The 24,138-nt window shown below is 52.3% G+C and overlaps 1 protein-coding gene across 1 annotated transcript in view; it reads right to left on the bottom strand.

The window, feature by feature from the left end:
- Positions 1 to 287: 287 nt before the first annotated feature.
- Padi3 (peptidyl arginine deiminase 3) overlaps positions 288 to 24,138 on the bottom strand; it is a 43,358-nt gene continuing 19,507 nt past the window's right edge. Inside the window, exons 2-16 of the mRNA XM_045150541.1 lie at positions 18,441 to 18,621; positions 15,809 to 15,881; positions 14,969 to 15,030; positions 13,746 to 13,863; positions 12,765 to 12,890; positions 11,176 to 11,354; positions 10,861 to 10,964; positions 10,660 to 10,771; positions 8,085 to 8,192; positions 7,401 to 7,552; positions 6,790 to 6,934; positions 6,584 to 6,686; positions 4,376 to 4,455; positions 3,354 to 3,479; positions 288 to 521 (exon numbers count right to left, since the gene is read on the bottom strand). Coding sequence (XP_045006476.1) covers positions 288 to 521; positions 3,354 to 3,479; positions 4,376 to 4,455; positions 6,584 to 6,686; positions 6,790 to 6,934; positions 7,401 to 7,552; positions 8,085 to 8,192; positions 10,660 to 10,771; positions 10,861 to 10,964; positions 11,176 to 11,354; positions 12,765 to 12,890; positions 13,746 to 13,863; positions 14,969 to 15,030; positions 15,809 to 15,881; positions 18,441 to 18,621 — 1,903 coding nt within the window. The remainder of the gene's footprint in view (positions 522 to 3,353; positions 3,480 to 4,375; positions 4,456 to 6,583; positions 6,687 to 6,789; positions 6,935 to 7,400; positions 7,553 to 8,084; positions 8,193 to 10,659; positions 10,772 to 10,860; positions 10,965 to 11,175; positions 11,355 to 12,764; positions 12,891 to 13,745; positions 13,864 to 14,968; positions 15,031 to 15,808; positions 15,882 to 18,440; positions 18,622 to 24,138) is intronic.

Raw genomic sequence — 24,138 nt, 5'->3', positions numbered from 1 at the left:
CTTGGGGCTATCCCAAGGGTCATGTTGATGCAGACAAGAGGCCACAAAACACTACTAGGTCTTTCTTTGGGGAGACCAAAAGGATTCATGTCTGAGAACCAAACAGGCCGCAGGTGAGTGTGAGCAGTTTTAGGTAAAGGACTTCTGGGGGGACATGCCCCCCTCCCCAGGCATTCCATCTGGAGTCTTGGGGTCTCTTGATGCTCTATTGTTCAGGAATTTGCCTCAGTCTCCATCACCTGGGCTGATGCCCCACCCAGGGGAGAGGATGGAGGGCAGTAAGAGGCTCAGGGCACCATGTTCCACCACTTGAAGGCGAAGGGCTCCCGGCGCACGTTGGTGCCGCAATGCACTTCCCCGTGCAGCATGTGGTAGGGGGTGAAGTCGTCGATGAAGGTGCAGCGCAGGCCCAGGGGCTCCAGCAGCGAGCGCACCTTCTCCTCCAGGCAGCAGCGGCCGTTGATGAGGGGCCCGAAGGGCTTGGGGATGCCCAGGTGTTTGCCCAGCACCAGCATGTTCACCTGTGGGGAAGTAGAGTCCCAGGTCAGAGGCAGAGAGATAGGACAGAAAGACAGGGGAAATTATCCTGACATGGGATGCAAAACATGGGAGAGGAAAAGAGCCTCTCATTCCTGGGGGCCTGACCTGCCTTTCTGCTGATAAAGGCAGGACACTTCAGATGCCAGTGATGGTCAGGCCAGACGACCCATGGAGACTATGTTTTCCAAAGACATCTTACCAATGGTGTTTACTGAAGGACAAAGTGGTCTATAACTTAGTCCCTAGCACCCATCTCTTCTAGACCTGAACAATCACCCTCATATGTCCACCTTACGATTTTGTTTATTGAAAACGGTTCTGTAATTTTTATCACTCTTTAGACAATGTTAGAGATGAGGGATGGGTCTATGGCCATACCACCTTGAACATACCTGATCTGATCTTGGAAGCTAAACAAGGTCTGGCCTGGTTACTTAGTACTTGGATGGCAGACAGGGATGGGTGGTTTCTTAGCAACCTTTAGGGGTGTAACTTGAGAGTCATGAAATCCTGCTGTGTACCCATTCCAAGGAAAAGCAACTGCCACTCTCCTTTGAGGGGCTGTGCCAAGGCTTTCCCTTTTCCTAGGCGATTTCCTTGGAGAAGCACACACCCATGTGATTCCATTCTCTTTCTGAGCATTTCATCTTTTTCCTAGCCCTCATCTTAAACCAATATTAAAAATATCTTTACGGCTGGAGAGATGGCTTAGCGGTTAAGCGCTTGCCTGTGAAGCCTAAGGACCCCGGTTTGAGGCTCGGTTCCCCAGGTCCCATGTTAGCCAGATGCACAAGGGGGCGCACGCGTCTGGAGTTCGTTTGCAGAGGCTGGAAGCCCTGGCGCGCCCATTCTCTCTCTTTCCCTCTATGTGTCTTTCTCTCTCTGTCTGTTGCTGTCAAATAAATAAATAAATAATTAAAAAAAAATATCTTTAGTGGAGTATGGTGGTGCACGCCTCTAATCCCAGCACTTGGGAGGCAGAGGTAGGAGGATCACCATGAGTTCTAGGTCAGCCTGGGCTACAGTGAGAACCTACCTCGAAAAAAAAATATATCTTTAATAACATTTCCAACTGTGCTTCATTCTAGTGTTGGAGCCACAAAATCTGGAGTTTTGCCTGGGTGGAGTCCCTAATAAAGGGATTCCCTAGGTTGTCGAGTGAGGAATGGACAGATCAAAGCCTATGGCCAGGAGTAACTGGGAATGGGGTTTCCACCCTGCTGGTCACCACTGACAGTGGTAGCTCACGGTCAGCTTCCCTCCCTGACTCTTCCATTGTCCAGAAGAACCCGCTCTTGTCTTTCAGACAGCCTTGAGCACAGCTACTTGCTCGCTCCTGCACAGTGTGTGGCGGGAACACGGGTGGCTGAAAAGAGCTAGTTCATCAGTTGTCATCAGGCGTGACTTTCTCAGTACCTGCCCTCCTATTGGTGAATCATGGTGGCTGCCATGTTTGTGCTACAGAATCCCAGCTTCTTAGGTCAACTCTGATTGGTACGGGTTGAACAGCTGACTCAAGACGAACCAATCAGATTCTTTCTCCCAGGGATTCAGTGTTGACAAGGGGAGTTTCAGTCTTTGCCTGTGCAGGCCCTACACACATGATCGTGGGTGCAGGGGTAGAACGGCAAAGGGGAGACAGGATGGAGAGAGCATGATGTGATCATAGAAACAAGAGAAGGTTCCAGAGGCCTTGTTGCTGCCTCCCCTGCCCTCAGGTTCCACAATGTCCTTATGACATATGTCCATCTGTCTGGCCCAGCTTGGAGAGGCCTCTCTCTCTGCAGACAACAGCAGAACCGGAACTACCGTGCTGGCTTCTCTGAGTGCCGCAAGCTTGCAGGAAGGAAAGCAGCGAGAGGCTTTGCAAGGGAGGGCGGGAACCCACAGGGGGAAGGAAGCGGGGCTGGAGCAACGCTGGTGTGCACAGACGGCCCACAGCTCTGAGGATGGCCAAGTCGAGGGAGTGGGCAGGACAGCCAGTAACCCAGGATAGCTCCAAAGGCCCCGGACAGTGTTAGAAACAGCTATGTCCCAGCAACCCCCTCCCCGCAGTCCTGCTCAGTCAGGGGACCTGATGGAGCCCCAGCTTTCCATGTTTCAGAAGCAAACTCGAGACTTAAGAGACACCAGAGGGAAAGCTGTACGGCTCCACTGGAGGCCATTTCTAACCTTCCAGGATCTGAACTGTTGGTACTTTGTCCCACCCCTAAATTACCCCTTTATTCCTTTACCATACAGAGTAGATCATTGGGACATAGCCTCAGAGAGGTGAGGGGGTGGGGGTCATCCCTAATCTGTATTTCTTTCTTTTCTTCTTATTTTTTTTTCAAGGTAGGGTATCACTCTAGCCAAGGCTGACCTGGAATTCACTATGTAGTCTCAGGGTGGCCTCGAACTCACAGCGATCCTCCTACCTCTGCCTCCCGAGTGCTGGGATTAAAGGCGTGCATCACCATGCCCAGTTTATAACCTGTATTTCCACAGGACATGTGGCTCTGTGTGGTTGGGTACACAGCCAGGAGCTGGGAGAATGGGCATGGCATGGGCCCCTGAGGTCATACCATATGCTGTGTACATGTGACCCTGGGCAAATCATTCCTTCAGTCCATGAATGTCAAATAAGCCTCTGCCTCACAGTACCCTTGAGCTAGAACTCTACCAGTTGGGCATCCGTGTAAAGCCACTGTGCCAGCCTGGACATGCCAGGATCCCGATTCTCCTCACCACCACCGGTGGCCACCGCAGTCCCAAACATCTCATGCCACTGGGCTCCTTCAGAGGAAGCTCCAGGCACAGGGTGGTGAGCTCACCAAGTCAGGGAAGAAGGCCACTGCTTTCCTCCTCTCCATCTTGAAGAGCTGGGGGATGTCGATGATGTCACGGTCGGCCAGGCCCAGCTCCCGCTTCAGCACCTCGCGGTTCCAGTCAATGCAGCTCTGGGGGTGGGTTACAGGTAGGATCGTAGGGACCGTGGCAGTGCACTGGGGACCCCCAGGGAATGTGGCCAAGTAGGGACAGGGTACATGAGTGCCCACATATCTATCCGCCCAAAACCTTACTGGAGAGTCTCTGGTCAAAACATACCTGCTTGTATCCCAGTCCCTACTTGTCCTGTCTCACTGTGATTGGAATAATAATGGGAATGGAATATTCCAGAATGTTTTATCCTTGGCCCTCTTCTCTAGACCTCTTGGGGGATCTCATTCAGTCTCATGGTTTAAGCTGCCAAGCTCATTCTCACAAGTATAATCTGCTTTTTAATCTCTATTCAGTTATCTAAAAATAAATTCATAATTTCTACCTCTTCCTACCAAGTTCTTTGGTTCTGTAAATGTAACCACCCCTCCACTGGCTGCTGGGGCCACAAGCCTGGCCATCATTCCACATCATCACCTTTCCTCTCACTCTGTAACCAACAGCAAGTCCTGGGGACACCATCTCTCAGTCTGTCCCCATCTGACCCCTTCCCATCACTTCCATTGCCTCCCCTGGCCTAGTGGGCTGCAGCGGCTTTCTAACGAGTCTCCTTCATCCTCCTCCTCTCACTCATGCAGCAGCCTTGGTAATGTCCCTAGAGTCCTAGCTTCAGGGTCAGGTCATAGGGGCCACATTCTTCTCTGACGTCTTCCTTGGGCGATGACTTAGATGTCCCCTGAGAGCTCACAGCCCCGGCTGCCTACCTTCCTCAGGTGCCCAGCGCTCACACTCTTACTTCTCCCAGATCAAAGGAGGGTCTGGAGTTTTTGTGAGCCATGCACTCTGGAAGTAACTGGGACCTTAGCCTGTCCCTCTCCACACCCAGCTCCCCCTCCATGGTCTGTGGCCTTTGTACCTGCACGAATTTGTTAAAGTTAATGAGGCTCTCGTTGGAAAGCACCTGGTTGATGGAGATGGTCTTGACCCGCCTCTCACCTATGAAGGAGACAGACAGAAACGTGGAGGACCAGCTCAAGGCTACATGAGGGCCACCTGCTCTGAGAAGCAGAGGCCATGTTCACAGCTGCTGGTCTACACGAGTCAGTGGCTCTCTGACTTTCCAGGGTAAGGGGTGGATGGTAACTGTTGAAACTCTGCCTCCCCCACCCCCCGTGGGCATATCTGGAGTGGGGGGGGGGATATGGAGTAGGGGTAAGGGTGGGGGGCCAGTGGCCATGGTGCAATGAACTTGCATGTTATAAAATTTATTTTGGTTTTTAGAGGTAGGGTCTTGCTGTAGCCCAGGCTGACCTGGAATTCACCATGCAGTCTCAGGTGGCCTCGAACTCACAGTGATCCTCCTACCTCTGCCTCCGAGTGCTGGGATTAAGGGTGTATGCCACCACGCCTGGCAAACTTGAGTTTTATTTGAGTTCATTGGAAGTAGCAATGACTAATTGGAATGGACACCCTGCTGCCCCCAGGTGCTGGGGAGTGAATGATTCCTCCTGGGGGAGGTGGTCTGTTGCCGTCCTTCTCCTCCCTCGCCAGGGCCAAGGCCAGGCTTTATGGGCTCTTGGGGTAGCAAACCAGTTGGTGCTGGAGTCTGACCTCCTCAGGCCTAGACTTGCCTTTCAAGAGTGATCACCCTTCCTGCTTGCTTGGTGATGGAAGTGGAGACAAGAGCTGGCCGGCGAAGGGGAGGTAGGCTGCCAACCAGCAAATCCCACCCATACAGCCTGGGTGGAAGCTCTGTGCTCAGTGCCTCACTTCACCTCACCTTGCAAGGGGGTGCATAGCTATCACCTCCTAGCTCAGAGAGGTCAGGAGGCTTGCTCAAGGCCATACAGTGAGGCTGTGGGGGTGGGGCAGACAGTCCCATTGCAGGCCCAGCTCTGTGGCATCCTCACTGAGGCCCTCTCTAAAGCCTTGTAGTCATGGGTTGGGGTGGGGGTGGGGTCCAGTCCTCTTGGGAGCTCGCTGAGTCAGCGGGATAAAGCCCACGATGTGCAGACCCCTGTCCCGGCATTCCCGGGGACCCAGTAAACCACAGTTGCCTGGCCTGCCAGCGCCTGGAGGCATGGTGGCTGCATATGGCTACATGTGGTTGACCTCTGTATTCCTACCTCACACTGTCTTTCATAGCTAGGCAGGCTAGGCTAACTCTGGCCAATCTATTTGTGCCTTGCTCATGGTAAACATGGACCCTCCTCTCTCATGCTGGCCTTGAACTTGCTATGTTGTTGAGGATGGCCTTGAACTCCTGATCCTCCTCTCCTGCCTCCATCACCCAAGTGCTAGGATTACAGGCATGCACCACCATGCCCAGTATTTCACTTTTCTCTTTATGGCATAGCTGGTCCAGGGCATTATCTGATTCTCGTGTAGCCAACAATATCTAAGTTTCTGACACCAAAAGAGATTTTAGGTTTTCTTTCTCTCTCTTTTTTTTTTCTTTTGAGGTAGGGTCTCACTCTAGCTCAGGCTGACCTGGAATTCACTATATAGTCTCAGGGTGGCCTTGAACTCACAGCAATCCTCCTACCTCTGTTTCCCAAGTGCTGGGATTGAAGGCATGTGCCACCACGCCCGGCTTCTTTCTTTTTAAACAAGGTCTCACTGTGTAGCCCAGGCTGGCCTTGCAGTCTTCCTGCCTCGACCTCTTGAGGACTGAAGTTGCAGATTCTGAGCTATTCCAGAGGGCAGGACTGGGGGCAGCAGAGAGGTCACCCCAGGGAGGCAGGGAGGCTGCAGGTGGAGGCTCCAAGGTTTCAGCAGTGCCTTGGATCCATCAGACTTTACTTACAGAACACAAGCCTTCAGACTTCAAGCCAGTGACCAGAGAACATTAACGCCAAGCCCCAGAGCTTCTGAGCAGTGGCCTGGTGAAACAGCACTGGCCACAGCTGACCACATCCCCACCTTCGCATGTCCACTCAAGTTTATGTTCCCACCCTGTTCCTGCTTTAGCCCTGCCGCCATGATAGGCAGCGTCTGGAAGGAGGAAGGAGTTTGGAATTTGGGGAGCCTGTTTTACAATCCCCATCCCTTTCAGAAGCCATGATGTACTTAATTCAGGGGAGGGGCAGAAAGCTGTTTTGGGGGACTTGGCACTGTTACCCACCGACAATCCCTTGGAACAGGAGGGCTCTGCCATGGCCCCACTTCTGCTTTTCCTGGAAGAGCCGGAAGCAGGCACCGGGGCTGGCCAGAAGCAGCCGGAAGCCCTGTGTGTGGAGAACAGACCTGGCTGAGCTGGGGCTCCCTGAGTGTCCCTCTCCCACAGCTCTGTTCCAGCCCCAGATGCTACGGGGAAAGGTATGTCCTTACCTTTCCATCCGGGGCAGGGACGAAGCTCAGAAACTCATCCACGTGGCCCACGGCCAGCCAGTCCACAAAGAGTTCTACCAAGGGCTGCACTTTCTGGGCATGGAGGAAGTCCCGGACCACCTGGGTGACCCTGCGTCCTCTCGACCTGGGCCCAGGGTTGGGAAAAGGCACTCAATTAAGAAATCACTTCAGGAGACATGGAAAGACAGGTGGCAAGATTTTTGAGTTTCTGACTTCATAAAGTGTAGTGCTGCTGGGGGTGCTGGTACTTGGGATGCTGAGGCAGAAGGATCACAAGTTCAAGGCCAGCCTCAGCTATATGGCAAGACCTTATCTCAAAGCACTGATCCTAGCAACAACAACTTTGCTTTCTGTGTGATTCATTCACGCTCTGTGGGCCTACAGTAAAATCAAAGGGTTGGACTGAAAGATTTTTCTAAGTTTTCCCCACTTGCTCTGGCCAGCCTCCCACATAAGTATCAGAGTTCCCAGGGTAAGTGTAGGCAATGTCTGTCAAGCAGCCTACCCAATCCAGGACCACCTCAAAGGGTAGAGTGCCCTCCCCGACCATCATCACCACCACTCCAAGCTCCCCTCACGGTGACTCTCACCCGGGCAGGTTGCCTCCAATGAGAATCCTCCCCAGAGGGTACTCCTTCCCGTTGGCCACCACCGGGGGGCTGACCTCCAGGTTCCCGAAGGAGTCCAGGCCGCTCACAGACCTGTCTCGTGGTTCTCGAGTCACGTAGCCAAAATCCAGACCCTGGTGGGGGGAAATTGAGTCAGGAGCTTGAGGACCCTGCTTGGTCTGCCTTCACTGTCATCCTGTTTCCTATCAAAGATGACACCTGCTCACAGTGTCACACGCTCCCTCTGTGCCAGCACTGTGACAGGAATTGTCGCTGGGGCTAAAATATTATTTGTATGTGTATGTGCATGTACATATGGGTCTGTACATTGAAGTCAGAGCACAACCTTGGGTTTCAATTCTTTAGGAGCTGTCCACCATTATTTTATATTTGGTTTTTTGAGGTAGGGTCTCACTGTAGCCCAGGCTGACCTGGGATTCACTATGTAGTCTCAGGGTGGCCTCGAACTCACGGGCGATCCTCCTACCTCTGCCTCCCAAGTGCTGGGATTAAAGGTATGCGCCACCACGCCCAGCTATATTTTATTTTATGTTTTTGAGACAGGGTCTGTCACTGGCTTAGAGCTCACCAAGTAGGCTAGACTGCCTCACCAGTGAGCCCCAGGGATCTGCACCCCCCCCTCCAGCTGCACTGGCTCCAACTCACCAGGATCCTTTTGTAAGGGAAATCCTGCAGTTCTCCATTCCTGGGGGAGTCGAAGACCACTGGCAGAGTCTTGTGTGGTGCCTGCACGTAGCCCAGCTCCATCTCATCCTGCCAATGGGGTGAGAGAGCCCAGCTGCGGACAGCCGACAGCACCCCTGGGTGCTGGGTGCTCCTGGGAAGGTGGCTCAGAAGTTCTGTGCCGGGCCTGTCTTGGCTCTTGGAGGGGAGCTCAGAAGGCTTGGGACCAGGAGGAGTGGCTAGAGGCTCACTTGCCTATGGTCACAGAGATGTGGATGAGAACATGGACGTGACCTTGGGGATGTGCCTATGCAGGTTCAGGGAAGGTAGTCACAGAGAGGGCCTTGGGGTGGCTGGAGTTAGACACACAGGCTTCTGAGTGTATGCCTGTGCCTCTGGACCCCACACTTGGTGGTGAAGGACTGGCAGCGGGCCGGGACTGGGGGACCTGAGAGAGGACAAGTGTGCTGCCCTGGCAGCTGTCGGGGGCGGGGGGCGGGGGTTCTGAGGTAAAGGTGGTCCAGCCTCCATGAATGACATAGCCAGTGAGCAACTCACCAGTGTGTGGTGGGCCCTGCCCTGGCTCAGCATAAACACTGACTCTATTAATCCCCACGACACACCCTTGGGGAGATACTTTTATTACCCATGTGATAGGGGAGGACAGAGAGGGACAGAGAAGTCTAGTTATTTGTTCAAGGGCACATAAGATTCTCAGCAGCAAGCATTCAAACCCAAGCTGTCTCATTCCAGTATCCTGGCTGCAACTGCCTCAGAGGACTAACCTCCAGTCAAACCTCCTTAGCTTGGCATTCAGTGCCTCTGTGGCAGTGTGAGTCAGATGTCTCCCATAAGGTCATGTATTCTAAATGCCTGAGCCCCAGTTAGTAGCAGTTTGGGAGGTGGCGCCTTGCTGGCAGAGGTGTGTTGGTGGGAGTGGGCTTTGGGGGTGTTATAGGCAGCTCCCCCTTGCCAGGGCCCAGTCCAATCTCTTGCTATTCTCCACCTGCTGTGGCAAGATTGTGATGCCCGGCCACTGCTCGTGCCATGTTTGCCTGCCATCATGAAGCTTCCCCTCGAGACTGTGAGCCAAAATAAACCCTTTCTTTCCATCAGCTACTTTTTCTTTCTTTCTTTTTTGGTTTCTATTTTATTGGTTTATTTTTATTTTTGTTTATTTTATTTATTTATTTGAGAGCAACAGACAGAGAGAAAGAGGCAGTGAGAGAGAATGGGCGCGCCAGGGCCTCCAGCCACTGCAAACGAACTCCAGATGCGTGCACCCCCTTGTGCATCTGGCTAACGTGGGTCCTGGGGAATTGAGCCTCGAACCAGGGTCCTTAGGCTTCACAGGCAAGCACTTAACCCCTAAGCCATCTCTCCAGCCCATTTTATTGGTTTTTCGAGGTAGAGTCTCACTGTGGTCCAGGCTGACCTGGAATTAACTATGTAGTCTCAGGATGGCCTCGAACTCATGGCGATCCTCCTACCTCTGCCTCCTGGATGCTGGGATTAAAGGTGTGCACCACCACGCCCGGCTCCCATCAGCTACTTTAGATCAGGTGTTTTGTCTCAGCAATGCGAAGGTAACAGCAGCCTCCTATCTCACGGTTCACTCTTTCCTGAGCCACTGCCCTCGCCAAGGGGACCGCGCGCAGCTGCCTCCCGCCTTCCACCTCGGCCTTTGCACGTGCTGACCCCTGCCAGGAGCCTATCTTGTACCACGTGGTGTTTGGCAGCCTGAGCCCCAGCTCTGCTCATACCCGCTCTGTAGTCTGGGCGTTTGCTTCCCTGTGAGTTCTTTAATTACAAGGGTAATGACAGGGGCGTGCAGAAGATGAAATGATGCTATACATGGCCTGTGGGGAAACCCTGAGAGACAGCAGAAAGCGCTTTCCACATGCATACATCTGTGGGACCTGGCCCAGCTCAGGCGGCCCTCTCCTCGGAGGCCCTTCCCCTAGCTGTCCCACCCTAAAGGACCCTCCCCCAGAAGGCTTACTCTTGGAGACCCTGCCCCCAGGAGCTCCTCCCCCTGGATCTCCATGGGTATGTCTAGAAGAGATAGCAAGGCCTCCTCAAGAGCTATCGCTCTTGCCACTCCATCCTAGATACAGAGGTTCTGAAGCAATCATTCACCACAGTGGGATTTCTCAGCCCTGTGCTATGGACATGTCGGAGCACACTGTTTCTTGTGGGACTTGTCCTGGACATTGCAAGTTTAACAGTATCCCTGAACTCCACCCAGTAGAGACCATCCCCCACTGTGTGGCCACCACAAATATCTCCAGATGCTGCCTGACATCTGCCTCTCAGCCCAGCTGTTTGAGCAAAGAGCATGTGTCCTGCTCCTCTTCCGCCTCACCCAGCACCCAGCGCGAGTCTGTGGGTGAGTGGCATTGAATCCAGACTCAGCCTGTCTCTCTCTAGAAAGTTCTGGAATGAGGGCTCTAGGTCTGGAATTAGGAAGAGCAGTAAGTGCCCTGCTAGCCCTGGGTCCTTCTGGTCATCCTGATGTGGATGACATTGTGGCCTGACTGCCCATTGTCCTGCGTACCTGTATCCAACGGTCATTGCGGTTCTCTGCCTGTGGGCAGATGGTCAGCTTGCATCCTGCCTTCCTGGCCAGCTCGGCCACGGCTTCCACAAAGCAGGTGTTGTTCCTCACCCTGTGTACGGGCCCGGGGAGAGGAGCTCAGTGCCAGGGTCCAGGGCCAGAGGGGCCTCCAGGGTGAGGACTCCCCCCTTTGAGACTCACTGGCACACATACACCTCCAGGGGTGGCAGTATGCTGGGTGTCATGATCCAAGGTGCCACCCGGAACACCACAGTGTCCGTGAAGATGGGGGTCTCGGAGAAGTCCTGCAGGGGAGGGCCAGAGGGCAAAAGCACTGGACTTGGAGTCCTGTAGTTTGGTGGGAGCTCTGGTTCTACCCCAAAAACTCCCCTGGCTTCTCTGCAGGATGGAGATGTCCAGTGGGGTATGCAGGGAGTCTCTGGCTCTTCAGACCAGGGATGCTTTTGTCTACCAGGAACGGAGCTCTTTCCTCCCCCTCCATCCAGCCGCTCCTACCTCATTGGAGTCATCCAGCAGGGTGACGTGGAAGGAGATGAGCCCCGGGAAGCCGGCGTCGGGGAAGGAGAGGCCCTCCACAAAGAAGCGCTCCTCCTCGCCGTTCAGGCGGGGCACTTCGTACGACACTTTGTCCTGGCCCAGCACACACTTGTAGGCCTCGCAGGAGTCCTCGGGACCTGGGAGGAGAGGAGTGGCTGTGATTTCTTTTTTCTTTCTTAGAGATGGAGTCTTGCTTAGTTGTCCAGGCTAGAGTGCAGTGGTGATCCCTCTACTGCTCAGCACTGGAGTTTTGACCTGCGCCAGTTCACCCCTCCTTAGGTAACCTGGTAGTCCCTAGAGGCCAACATATTGATGCCAAACTTAGTGTGGACACCTGATTGGCATAGCACACTACAGCGCAGAACTCCCGGACTCAAGGGATCCTCCTGCCTCGGCCTCCCAAGTAGCTGGGACTACAGGCATGTGCCACCGCGCGCCCAGCGGCCATGATTTTTGAATGGCCCAGAGAACACAGGGACCCTGTGCAGGCTATCCAGCTGCAAGGCTAACAGCCCCTCAGGAACAGTAGAAAGGAAATTATTTTCCAAGAGCCGACAAGATAATGTTTACTCCAACCTACCATGCCACTTCTAGTTGCCTTTCCCACCAAAATATGCATGCAAAATTGCAGTAAGAAGACCCCACTCTGACGACTGGGGAGATGGCTCAGTAGTTAAATGATTGCTATATAAACATGAGGACCTGAGTTTGGATCCCTCACACCCATGTAAACATACCAGTGTGCCCATAATTCCAACATTGGGGATCCCCTAGGGCTCACTGGCTAGCTTGTCAGCAAGCTCTAGGTTGAGTGAGGGATGCTGTCTCAAAGAATCAGGTAGAGAGCAATTGAGTAAGATACTTGACATTGGTGCTGGAGAGGTGGCTTAGAGGCTAAGGTGCTTGCCTGTGAAGCCTGGACCCTGGCTTGATTCCCCAGAACCCACACAAGCCAGATGCACAAGGTGGCACAAGCATCTGGAGTTTGTTTGCAGGGGCTGAGACCCTGGCGTGCCCGTTCTCTCTCCCTTCTTCCCTCTCCTCAAATAAAATAAAATAACAATCTTTAAAATATACTTGACATCGAAATAAAAATGTTTAAAATGATACTTGACATTGAACTTTGATCTTCACATGCACATTTGTGCAAGTGCACCAGCGTAAATGCATGTACCCATGCCCCCACACACAAATACACAAACAGACACACACCCATGCATTCATACCCATGTGAAGAAAGGTCTGGGGAGATGGCTCTGAGGTTAAAGGAGCTTGCCTGCAATACCTGAAAACCTGGGTTCAATTCCCAGCAGCCCATGTAAAGGCAGGTAGGCATTCATTTACAGCAGCAAGAGTTCCTGGCATACTCATATACAAACACATGCATATGCAAATAAATAAATAAATACAAATTTTCTAAAACAAAATAGAAGTCTCACTCTGCTGCGACACCCAGGTCACCTCCCAGAATCCAAGGAGAGCACCAAGCTTCCCACAACAGGGAGACAGAGAAGGCCTCCGTGGCTGGTGGCCAGGCATCAACTCACCGCAGACGTGGAATACCCGTGCTCGTGTGGCGTCACAGCTTGAAGTGTGAAGGACAAGTTTGTGGTCATCGAAGAGGGCTGCGGGGCCCTGGGTCCGCAAGACCATGATGGACATGTCTTCCAGGTCTGAGAAGCCAGACAAAGTGGTATCAACTGAGAAGGGGCCCCCAGGCCCCACCTACTCCCCAGAGCACTGAGTAACCACGTGGGAACCTGACCCCAGCTTGCAGAAATCCGCGACCCATCACAGTGCACCTGCAACATGTATGCATGTTCACGTTTCCCCATTCTGTGTCCTCTCTGGGGCCCATGTGTTCTCACCAGCCCCAGGCTTGGCACTCCAAAGAGGGCATACAGCAGGGCGCAGAATGAGAAGGTCACCTGAGTGTTACACTGAACACATCCCTCTCAGGACCCCATCTCCAAGTGATGCCCACTTCGGAAGGAGGCTACTATGAGCACCCAGGCTCCCTCCCAGGGTGCTGCTGCCTCATTCTTTAAAGAAACCTCAATGCAGATGGAACATGGGGTGTCACCCAAATGCAGGCCAGAGGTGTGGTCTGAATGTGGACTTGGGAGGCCACAGACTGGCTGTGCAACTTTGAGGAGCCTACTGACTTCTGAGCCTCAGAATTCCCATCTCTAAACTGGGGCGATGACACCCACCAACTTGAATGAGGAAACGGGGCTTTGAGGGGAGAAAGCCTGGCACACAGTAGGTGCTCATGTGATGCTAGCACCCCTGGTCCCCTGTAGGAAGAGAATGGTGGGCAGCCTATTTTTGCCCCAACATTAATGCCTGGGCACTATAGACTGTAGATGGGCAGCCACCAGCCTGGGATGGGCTTTGAGGAACCTCATGGAATGATTGATGACTAGAGCTCTGGCCCCCAGTTCTGCCTTCAGAGCACCACCTGGGGACAGAGTAACTGAGCAGGGGCCCTGGATGCCCAGAGACAGGGCTGTCCCCTACTCGCTCACCTTCCAGACAGTGCACGTGCTGGTCACAGTTGTCCTGGATGTTACAGGCCGTATCATCCCGATCACAGTTCACCAGCAAGATGGCTCCATGGCCAGCAGGGCCCCAGACCCATTCCCTCTGTCCGGGAGTAAATAACAGCTGGTGATGGAGGCCAAGCCTAGAACTGTGTCTCCTCCCCAGAACTTTCTGGCCAGCTTAAGTCTTCACACTACCCAGGGAGGAGAAATCCACTTCCTCCAAAGCAGCCTCTATTCAAGAAATGCCCATGGCTGTCCAGTACTCACACATCAAATCCAAACTCTACAGCTGTCTGTCACGGCTGGACGTGATGTGCTGTTTCCAGCTTCGTTCTGACTGATTCTCATTCCTCCAGCTCTTCTTCCTCACCTCTGATTCGTTGTCTCTCACAAAGTGTTCTCTCCCCTCACCTCCAATCCTGCCATCCCATAAGAATGTCTTCCTCCTCACCTCTCCTCCAGCTGTCCCTCATGGAATATCTTCTCACCTCTGCTCCTTCCATCCCTTCACAGAACGTCTGTCCCTTTCACCTCCGATCTGTCATCCCTCTATGGAATGTCTTCCCTTTGATTCAGCTGTCCCTCACTGAATGTCGCCCCACCTGCATCCTTCACAGCCCAGCTCAGGACATTCTCTCTGAGAAGTGATCCTTGCTCCCCTAGCCACTTCAACTTCTCTAAACTTCCAGGACATTAGCACTACCATTAGAGGTCCAAAGCCCTCTACAGCTCCGTGGATTGCTGTTTTCACCTAGATCAGGGATAGACACGTTTATGGCCTATGGGCCAAATCTGATTCATTGCTTTGTAAATAAAGTTTTATTAGAACACAGTCCCATGAGTGGTCTATTTATTGACTGAATGACTTCATACCCTAATGGCAGAATAGAGGACAAGATGGTTCCCCCAAAGCCTAAAATATTCACTACCTGAGTTTTTTTTTTTTTTTTTTAAGTTTGCCAACTCATGACCCAGATTATAAATCCAGAACTTTTTTTCTCACCAATCAAGTTGATCCCAGGGCTGAAAATTTATAGGCCCGATCATTTTGGGTGGTGACGATCCCACTATGCCTGGTCCCTGTCAGGCTCCCCCAAAGTTGGCATCAGATGGAAGGGTGCATTGGAGGACATGTGTAATGACCTCTTCCCTCTGGTCTGGCCTACAGGCTCCTCCCTGTGCATGATCCCTGGCAGAAAGCCTACCTTGTCCACGAAGCTCCTGTCCTGTCTGCCCTCACAGTTCATGTCACAGTCCAGGGCGACGTCTGCAGGAGAGTCGGTGGGTGAGTCCCATGACAGACCGTGACTCATACCTATCTAGCTCATCTTGGCCGTTGGGGGCTAAGCCGATGTGTGTCATCTCCCAGTAGAGACCCAGAGGTGGGGGCTCTGGGACTTCCCTGACTGGATGGAGGAAAGAGGCCTTGGGGAAGGAGGGTCAGAGTGGAAAGGCAGGGGTGGGGAGGCTGTCTCCTGCAAGAAGCTCTCCCTGACCATTACCTCTTTGACAGCCACAGACCCTCAGTGACATTGAGCCAGGTGCTGTCTGTAGGAATCTGTCTCACTCCTCATGATGGGATAGTGAGCCTGGACTTGGTCTCAGAAGGACATGGGGTATGAATGTGGGCTCTGCTACCTACCAGCAACCCAGGCTTGGGACCCTCTGCCTCAGAAGGTACACTCTCCCACCTGACCACACACACCTTCTCAGTGTCCCTTTCTTGAAAGGGGGGGGGGGTTTCTTACAACACAAATGAAGTATTGAGGGGTCAGACAGCAAGCACCCACACACAGGAACATGCATACACATGTGCACATGAATCAGACAACATATGCCTCCAAATAATTCAATTTTTAAAAATACATATTTTTGTGGTTGAGGGATCAAACTCAGGGCCAGGCAAGAATACTACCACTTAACACACTCCTAGTCCCCTAACTGATTCCTTTCAAAAGACTCTGGTTCAGTGTTATCCCCAACTCTTGCCCTTGACGGAGGCGCCCTGGCCATGCCCTAGCCCAGCCCCGCCCAGCCCCGCTTACCCACGCAGGTGAGGTAGAGCACAGCGTAGGCCAGGGGCAAGTGCTCGTGGCTGCAGTGGTAGGCAATCTGGACCTGCAGAGAGATGGGCCTGGTGTCACTCACACGGAGGACAAGAGCCCCTCCTGCAGACTCTGGTGAGCAGGGGAGGGGCCTCAGCAACTCCGCCCCTGTGCCAGTTCCCCTTTAGTCTTCTCTAGGCCATGATGGCATCCAGGCCTGGTTGGCCCATCTGTAAAATGGGGGCCATTTGTGATGATCCAAGGAGATCTGGGTTCCCGTCCTGCCAACAGCGCCCCTGTGTGATTTTGATAGATCTCTGCTCTCCCTTGGGTCTCAGTTTCACCATTTGCAAAGTGAGGAGTTCAGACTAGGCAAGGTTTAAGAACTATCTCCAAGCTGGGCATGGTGGCACACACCTTTAATCCCAGCAGTGGGTAGGCAGAGGTAGGAGGATCGCCATGAGCTTGAGGCCACCCTGAGAATACAGAGTGAATTCCAGGTCAGCCTAGCTAGAGTGAAACCCTACCTCGAAAAACAAACAAACAAACAAAACAGAACCATCTCTGAGCCAACATTCTCAGGAAGGCTTGGGCTCAGCCTAGCACCTCTAGTACCTCTCTCGGTGCCCTTAACCAAGGCCCTTCACCTCCCTGAGATGCCTTGGCTCTCTTTAAAATAGGAACCATGGGCTGGAGAGATTGCTTAGTGGTTAAGGCGCTTGCCTGCAAAACCTAAGGACCCATGTTCAACTCTCCAGATCCCATGTAAGCCAGACACACAAAGTGATACAAGTTCAAAGTTGCACATGCGTGCAAGGCTGCACATGCACACAAGGGGGCGCACGTGTCTGGAGTTTGATTGCAATAGCTGAGGTCCTGGCTTGCCAATTCTTTCTCTCTCTCTCTCATAAAAAAATGGGAACCAGGGAGGGAGGGAATTACCATGGGATAGTGTTTACAATTGTGGAAGTTGTCAGTAAAAAAACTAAAATTGAGAAAAGGGAACCATACAGGTTCCTACCTCAGAGGCTGACAGTGCAGCTTAGAAATGACACAAAGACAACACGAGCTCATGGAAAGTTCGCAAGAGCTCCCCACTGCTGTGAACAGTGGGGACAATATGACAGGGTCAAGTGCAGGGCACTGTGGGTCAGCCTGGGCTCCCACCTTGCACCTGGCAAGTATGAGCGTCCTGGGAAAGTTTCTGACCCTCTCTGGACTTCAATTTCCTCAACTGTAAAATGTGGATAATAATGGGTCCTGCCGCACAGGAGGGATGACAGGCTGCGAGGGGGACAGGCACAGAGCACGCGGCGGGAGGGGTGCCCTGCCACCGTGAAGGCGGAGGACGGAACTTAGGGTGCTGACGAAGTGGCGAGAGGCAGCCACGGTGCAGCCCCTCGGCCCTCGGGCTCTGATGTCCTCATCTTAGCCACAGGCATGGAACCTTACAGAGGCCACCTGCCCCCCGGTGCCAGGAGCTTCCTCAGATCTACCTCAGTCTGATCCCAAAGGTGCCGGAAAGGGAAGGGTTGACTCTGACCTTCTTCCATCCTATAGCTGCTGGACTCCAAGGAGCTCAGGGTGGGGAGAAGCCTACACAGCTTTCTTTCTTAAATATGTGATTCATTTATTTACTTATTTGAAAGAGAATAAAGGAGAAGGAGGCAGAGAGAGAGAGAGACAGACAGACAGACAGACAGACAGACAGAAAGAATGAATGGGCACACCAGAGCCTCCAACCACTGCAAACGAACTCCAGATGAATGTACCATCTTGTGCATCTGGATTTATGTGGGTACTGGGGAATTGAACCTGGATCCTCAGGCTTTGTAGGCAAGTGTCTTAATGGCTAAGCCATCTCTCCAGCACCCACCCCAGCTTTGATATAATGGGTAACCTGTGAAGGTATCCCACAGGACAGACTGCTCCAGGGACTCTGTCCTGAGCCTCACCAACTTGGCCACTCACAAGGACCTATGACTTGTGGAAGCCTCGCAATCTCTTAGTTTCTTCCTCTGAAAAATGGGTTTGTTAAACTCAAGGCCAAGGCAGGTGGGGTCAAGTGAGTAACAAAGGGACTGGGCCCTGGGGTGTGGAATTCTGGCTCTCCTGCACGTGAGCTGGGTGGCCCTCCTGACAGTTCCTCTGAACTTCGGCAGCCCATCTGGGGAAGGGGGATCAGTCCCCTGTCTCCCAGGGCTGTTGCCCATCCTATGAGTGGGAGCAGAAAGAGAGTGGAGGAGAGAAGTGAGGCCTCTGGGGAAATGTCAGCCAATGAGGACATGTCCTGGGCAGCAGCGACCTTCCCCACTCCTGCTCTCTCCTCCACTGAATGGAGTGGTGGACACTAACCAAGTCCCAGTCTACAACTGGGAAAACCTAAGCCCCACACAACAGTGCTGAGCTGGCTTCTCCCCTCACACGGACTAGGAAAGCAGAAAGCTCTGTTTCCACCAATACTTGGGAGGAAGGTTCTGGGGTGGCCTCGCTTTCTAGATGGGTACACAGAGGCCCAGAGGCTGCTGGGACTTGCCCGAGGACCCACGGAGTCAGCGGTGTGCCTCCAGGGCCAGGTGCTCCCCAGTGGAACTGTGGGCAAGCTAGAGAAAGACAGGACAGGGGAGCTCACGTGACTGTCATTGAGGTCGTTGCTGGGGGAATTCATGACCACGATGATCTCCAGCCCCTCACTGAAGTACCACCGCCTGGTGTCGGCACGTTCACGGCTCCTCTCCAGACTGGGAGAGACGTAGATGTCCACGCCAGGTGTCCCGTACACCTCAAACATATCTGTGCCCTCGGGGACCGACCTAGGAAGAAAAGAGGACCAGGGGCAGGGTGAAGAGACCCTTGCTCAGATATGTCAGCTCAAGTCCTCAGAAAGAGAAAGACAGGAAGGAGGAGGAAGAAAGAGAAAGAGGGAGGAAGGAAGGGAGTGGATGGGAAGGAAGGAAAGAAAAGGAAGGGAGGAAAGAAATAGAGAAAAGGGAAGGGGAAGAAGGGAAGGAAGGGAGGGGAAGAGAAGGAAGGGGAGAAAGGACAGAAGGGAAGGGAAGCAAGAAGAAGGAAGAGAAAGGAAGGGAGGGAAAGGAAGAGAAGAAAGGAAAAGGAAAGAAAAGAAGTAAAGAAAATGAAAGTAAGGGCAGGAAGGGAAGCAAGGGAGGAGGTGGGGCTGACTCTACTTTCCATATGGACACACACAAGCCCACAGGCTGCTGGGACTTGCCTAAGGACAGTCGGTGTCTCCTTCCAAGAAGCCTTCCCTGACCAGGTGCTCAGATTCTCGTGGCAAGCTCCAGGAAGCAAGCCCGGCTACCTACAGGCAGGTGTGCTCTCACACCCAAGGTCCGGAGTCCGTCAGTTTCTAATTGAGGGCTAGAGGGATGGCTTAGCGGTTAAGGCATTTGCCTGCAAAGTCAAAGGACCCAGGTTTGATTCCCCCGGATCCATGTTAGCCAGCTGCACAAGGGGGGTACATGCATCTGGAGTTCATTTGCAGTGGCTAGAGGCCCTGGTGCGCCCATTCTCTCTGTGTGTGTGTCAAATAAATAAATAAATAATTTATTTCAAGTTTCCAATTGAAACCAAAAGAACCACATACTCAGGCTAGTGAGATGGCTTAGTGGTTAAGGCACTTGCCTGCAATGCCAAAGGACCCAGGTTCAATTCCCCAGTACCCATGTAAGCCAGATGCCCAAGATGAAGATGCATCTGGAACTTGTTTGCAGCAGGTGGAAGCCCTGGCATGCCCATTCTCTCTCTCTCTCTGCCCCTCTCCCTCTTTCTCCTTCTCTCTCTCTTAAATAAATCAATAAAAATACATTAAAAGAAAAAGAACTGCAAACTTCCGACTCCAGGACACGCTGAGTTCTTTCTAGTCCCCCAGTGCCCATCAGTGCCCAGCAAACTTCAGGGTGCAGTGAGCTCATAGACTCCCCTGGGCTTCTGAGACTGTGGCTTAAAATAACTTTATTTTAGCCTGGCATTGTGGCTCATGACAAAAATCCCAGCATTTGGAAAGCCTAGGTAGGAAGATTGCTGTGAGTTCAAGGCCAGCTTGGGTTACAGAATGAGTTCCAAGTTAACCTAGGCTAGAGTGAGACCCTGCCTCAAAAAAAAAAAATTCCTCACCATGCCTCTTCAGCAGGTGACAAGATGTCCATGACACTTTCTCAGGAAAGATAATCAGATATTGCTGAGGACCCACTGTGTGCCAGAAAGCTTACACTTACTAGGTTCTTTCACACGTCTGCAAGGTCAGGGAGGCATCCTCTGTGGTGAGCAAGAAGCTGAGGCTGAGAGGTCTACACTTATAAGGTGAGGTCACATGGTATGAAACAGCAGAGCCAGCTTTGCTCTCGGGCCTCTCTGACTCAGAGCCCTCTATTTTCACAACACCCCAATGTCACCCAGGAACTGGGTCAGATTTCAGCTAAACTAGCAGGTGTTAATCAAGATGGCCCATGACTCCATCTGTCCCCTCATTCCTGCTAACCTTGGAGTCCTGCTTGGAAACCAATGTACTCATCCTGATTGTGGGGTACCCGTTGGGCACTTGGCCATAGTCAACCTGAGGGTGGCACTGACCCATTTTTTTCCCCACTGTCCTGGAGCTTTCAACACTGCCAAGGCATGCAACTGGCATTGTCCAGAGTACAGGTCAGGCTCCAGAGCAGGAATTGTGGCTCCATGGGATGCCATGCACAGAGAAGTCACTTTGAGCTGGAGGGGCCAAAGGCTTCCTGGAGGGAGCACTCTGCACCCCAGGAACTGCAGAGCTTTCACTGTTGGAAGCTCTGAGGTATGCTGATCCTATCCCAGAATCTTTTGTTGTTGTTGTTGTTTTTCTGTTTTTTCAAGGTAGGGTCTCACTCTGGTCCAGGCTGACCTGGAATTAACTATGTAGTCTCAGGGTAGCCTCAAACTTTCAGCAATCCTCCTACCTCTGCCTCCCAAGTGCTGGGGTTAAAGGTGTACGCCACCACTCCTGGCCAGAATCTTTTTAAATACATATAGTTTTAATATTTTATTTATTTATTTATTTGCAAGAGAAAGAGGTTGAGGCAGATAGAGAGAATAGGCACACCAGGGCCTCTAGCCACTGCAAATGAACTCCAGATGCATGTGCATTTTGCTTTACGTGGGTTAAGGCAAGCTCTTTAATGCCAAGCCATCTCTCCAGTGCTATTCCAGTATCTTAATACTATGCCATTTAAAATGGGAGACTACACTAGTATAGTCTCCCATTTTATACATGGGAAAACTGAAGTGAGGTCACCTGCCCAAGGTCACAAGGCTGGCAAGAGGTAGGGCCAGGCTCCACACCTAGGCTGCATTGTTCCTCCTCCTAGGGGTAACGCAGCATGGAGGCCATGCCTGGCACCCTTGCCATGAGGGCCTGCTTGGTCTTTTGTGAATCAGTGCCACAGGCCCAAGAGAGGATTACCCCCCATCTACACCTGGGGAAACTGAGTCTTGGATGGCAGTTAGATTTGTGGAGCCACCCACCTCCAGGCTCTTTCTACTGCTGTCTCCCCTGGGAAAAGCAGATCACCTCCAAACATCCAGCACTCTTCCATCAGCATGATCCCACTCGGCTTGAAGCGCCTTCCCTTCCCTCCTCTCCCCGCCCTCCCCTCCATTCCCTTCTTCCCTCCCCTCCTCTTTTCTCCCCTCTGCTTTCCTCTTCTTTTATTTCCATGCATGTTGTATGTTGTATGTGGGGTGGCGGTGGTGGCGTGTGTTCATCATGTGTGTGGAGGCAGATGTGTGGAGGCCAGAGGTTGACTCTGGGGTCCTTTCTCGGTCACTCTTCAAGTTATTCATTGAGACAGGGTCTCAGTGAACCCAGAACTCACCAACTCAGCCACACTAGCCGGCTGGCAAGGTCTGGGAGTCCTCCTGCCTCCGCCTCCTCAGGGCCAGTATACATCCTCAAGTCTGACTTTTTTTATGAGAGAGAGAGAGAATTGGCATGTCAGGGCCTCTAGCCACTACAATCGAACTCCAGATGCGTGCGCCACCTTGGGCACATGCGTGACCTTGTGTACATGCCTCACCGTCTGTGTCTGGCTTACCTGGGTTCTGGGGGAGCGAAACCTGGGTCCTTAGGCTTCTCAGGCAAGCACTTTAACCACTAAGCCATCTCTCCAGCCCATGTCTGACTTTTCACATGGGTACAGGGAATCCAAACTCAGATCTTCACTTTACTGACTGAGCCATCGCCCCAGCCCATCTTTTATTATTATTATTATTATTATTATTATTATTTTAAGGTATGGTGTCATGTAGCCCAAACTGGCCTCAAATTTTCATTTTTTTCTTTTTTCTTTTCTTTCTTTCTTTCTTTTTTTTTTTTCTTTTTTTTCAAGGTAGGGTAGGGTCCCACTCTAGCCCAGGCTGACCTGGAATTCACTATGTAGTCTCAGGGTGGCCTTGAACTCACGGCGATCCTCCTACTTCTGCCTCCCGAGTGCTGGGATTAAAGGTGTGTGCCACCATGCCCGGCACTCAAATTTTCTATGTAGCCAAAGATTAACTTGAACCTCTGATACCCCTGCCTCCACCTGAGATTACCACCCTTTGCAACATTTGGGACATGTTTGTTCTAGAAAAATCCTTAGTTATCTACGTGGAATTCACAATTAACGGGGGGCATTCTATACAGTGTCTGATAAAGAGGTTCCCAAAGCCCGTGATTGTCCCGGGCTGGTGGTGCCATCTGGCCACTTGACCTCAGGTGTGGTGGACAGGCCTGCCAGGGATAGTGGTGTGGAGACACAGACAGACAGAGAGATGGAGCCGAAAAGACACGGATCAGGCACAGCTCTGAGGTAGAGAGCTTGCCCAGCTAATGCGAAGCTCTGGCTTTCAGGCACTATTGCTACAAAAAAGATCAAGGGGGCTGGAGAGGTGGCTCAGTGGTTAAAGGTACTTGCTTGCAAAGCGTTCAGGCCCGGGGTTCAATTCCCCAGTAACCTATGTAGAGCCAGATACACAAAGTGGCACATGTGTCTAGAGTTTTTTTTTTTGTTTTTTTTTTTTTTGGAGTGGTAGAAAGACCTGGTACACCCATTTCCTCTCTCTCCTTGCAAACAAACAAATATGCCTGCAGGGAGATGGAAAGTCAAACAATCAGAAAGGCAGAAGCACAGGATCTAGACCAGGAAGAAGGAGGGGCACTCAGTTGTACTACAGGGACAACCCCAAAACTGTTTTAGAAAGCAGCTGGCCTCTAGCAACCTAGGATGCTGGTTAGTGTTTTTCAAATACATTAAAGTGGCACACACGTGCACGTGTGTGTGTGTGTGTGTGTGTGTGTGTGTGTGTGTGTGTGTGGTGTATGTGTTTGCATGCCACAGTCTCCTGCCACTACATATGAGGAATGGAACCTGGGCCAGCAAGCTCTGCAAGCAAGCACCTTCCACTGCTGAACCACCTCCCCAGCCCTCCTGCTCCGCTTTTTAGTGGGATGCCCTGTGCCACACTGTCCCTTGACCCTGACTCTGTAATGGAGGGCTCAGCACTCCTGACACCTTTCTGGTATGAAGCCCCTCAGCTCCCAGGCCCCAGCCATGGGTGTGGGGCATTGCAACTCAGCTCCCCTAGATTCCTCCGTGGGCCACCCTGAGAGATTCGGGGGGTCCGCAGGAAGCTAGAAGCGGCCTGGCTGAGAGGGATCTGACAGTGTCTTCCAACAGGAGAATATACTGTAGCCATGACTGAGAAAGGAAGGCCACCCAGGCGGGGGCTCAGTGATACGTGGATCAGAACTGGGAGTGGGGCAGAGACCAGTCTGGGTTCCATGTCATCCAATTGACCTTGGTTAACTTAACCTATAGCGTGGGATAATACTTGGCCAAACTCTTGGGCAATTAGGCAGAGGTTCAAATGTAGTAATAGACATGAAAAACTCAGAACCCTGCTGGCCAGGACAGGGAACTATGCTAGTAAAGTGAATTATGGTGCAAGACACAGGTGGAAGGAAGCAGCTGTGAGAGTGGGCCGAGGCAGGCAAGGTAGGCTTTCTCGGGGAGACAGGTCTGAGGGAAAGAGGTTTTGCACTTGGAGCCTTGGGAGATCAAGGTTAGAATGTGATGGCTTTGTTTTCATTTCATGCTTGTGTAAGGGGGAGCCAAGGATGGTTCTTTTTTTTTAAATTTTTTTTTTCTGTTTTATTTATTTATTTGAGAAGGACAGACACAGAGAGAATGAGGCTGATAGACAGAGACAGAGAGAGAGAGAATGGGCGTGCCAGGGCCTCCAGCCACTGCAAACGAACTCCAGATGCATGCGCCCCCTTGTGCATCTGGCTAATGTGGGACCTG

This window comes from Jaculus jaculus, chromosome 5 (genome assembly GCF_020740685.1).
Source record: "Jaculus jaculus isolate mJacJac1 chromosome 5, mJacJac1.mat.Y.cur, whole genome shotgun sequence".
In the NCBI taxonomy this organism is placed as follows: Eukaryota; Metazoa; Chordata; class Mammalia; order Rodentia; family Dipodidae; genus Jaculus; species Jaculus jaculus.
The sequence above is the reverse complement of the archived record's forward strand: the minus strand, read 5'-3'. Positions and strand labels throughout refer to the sequence as shown.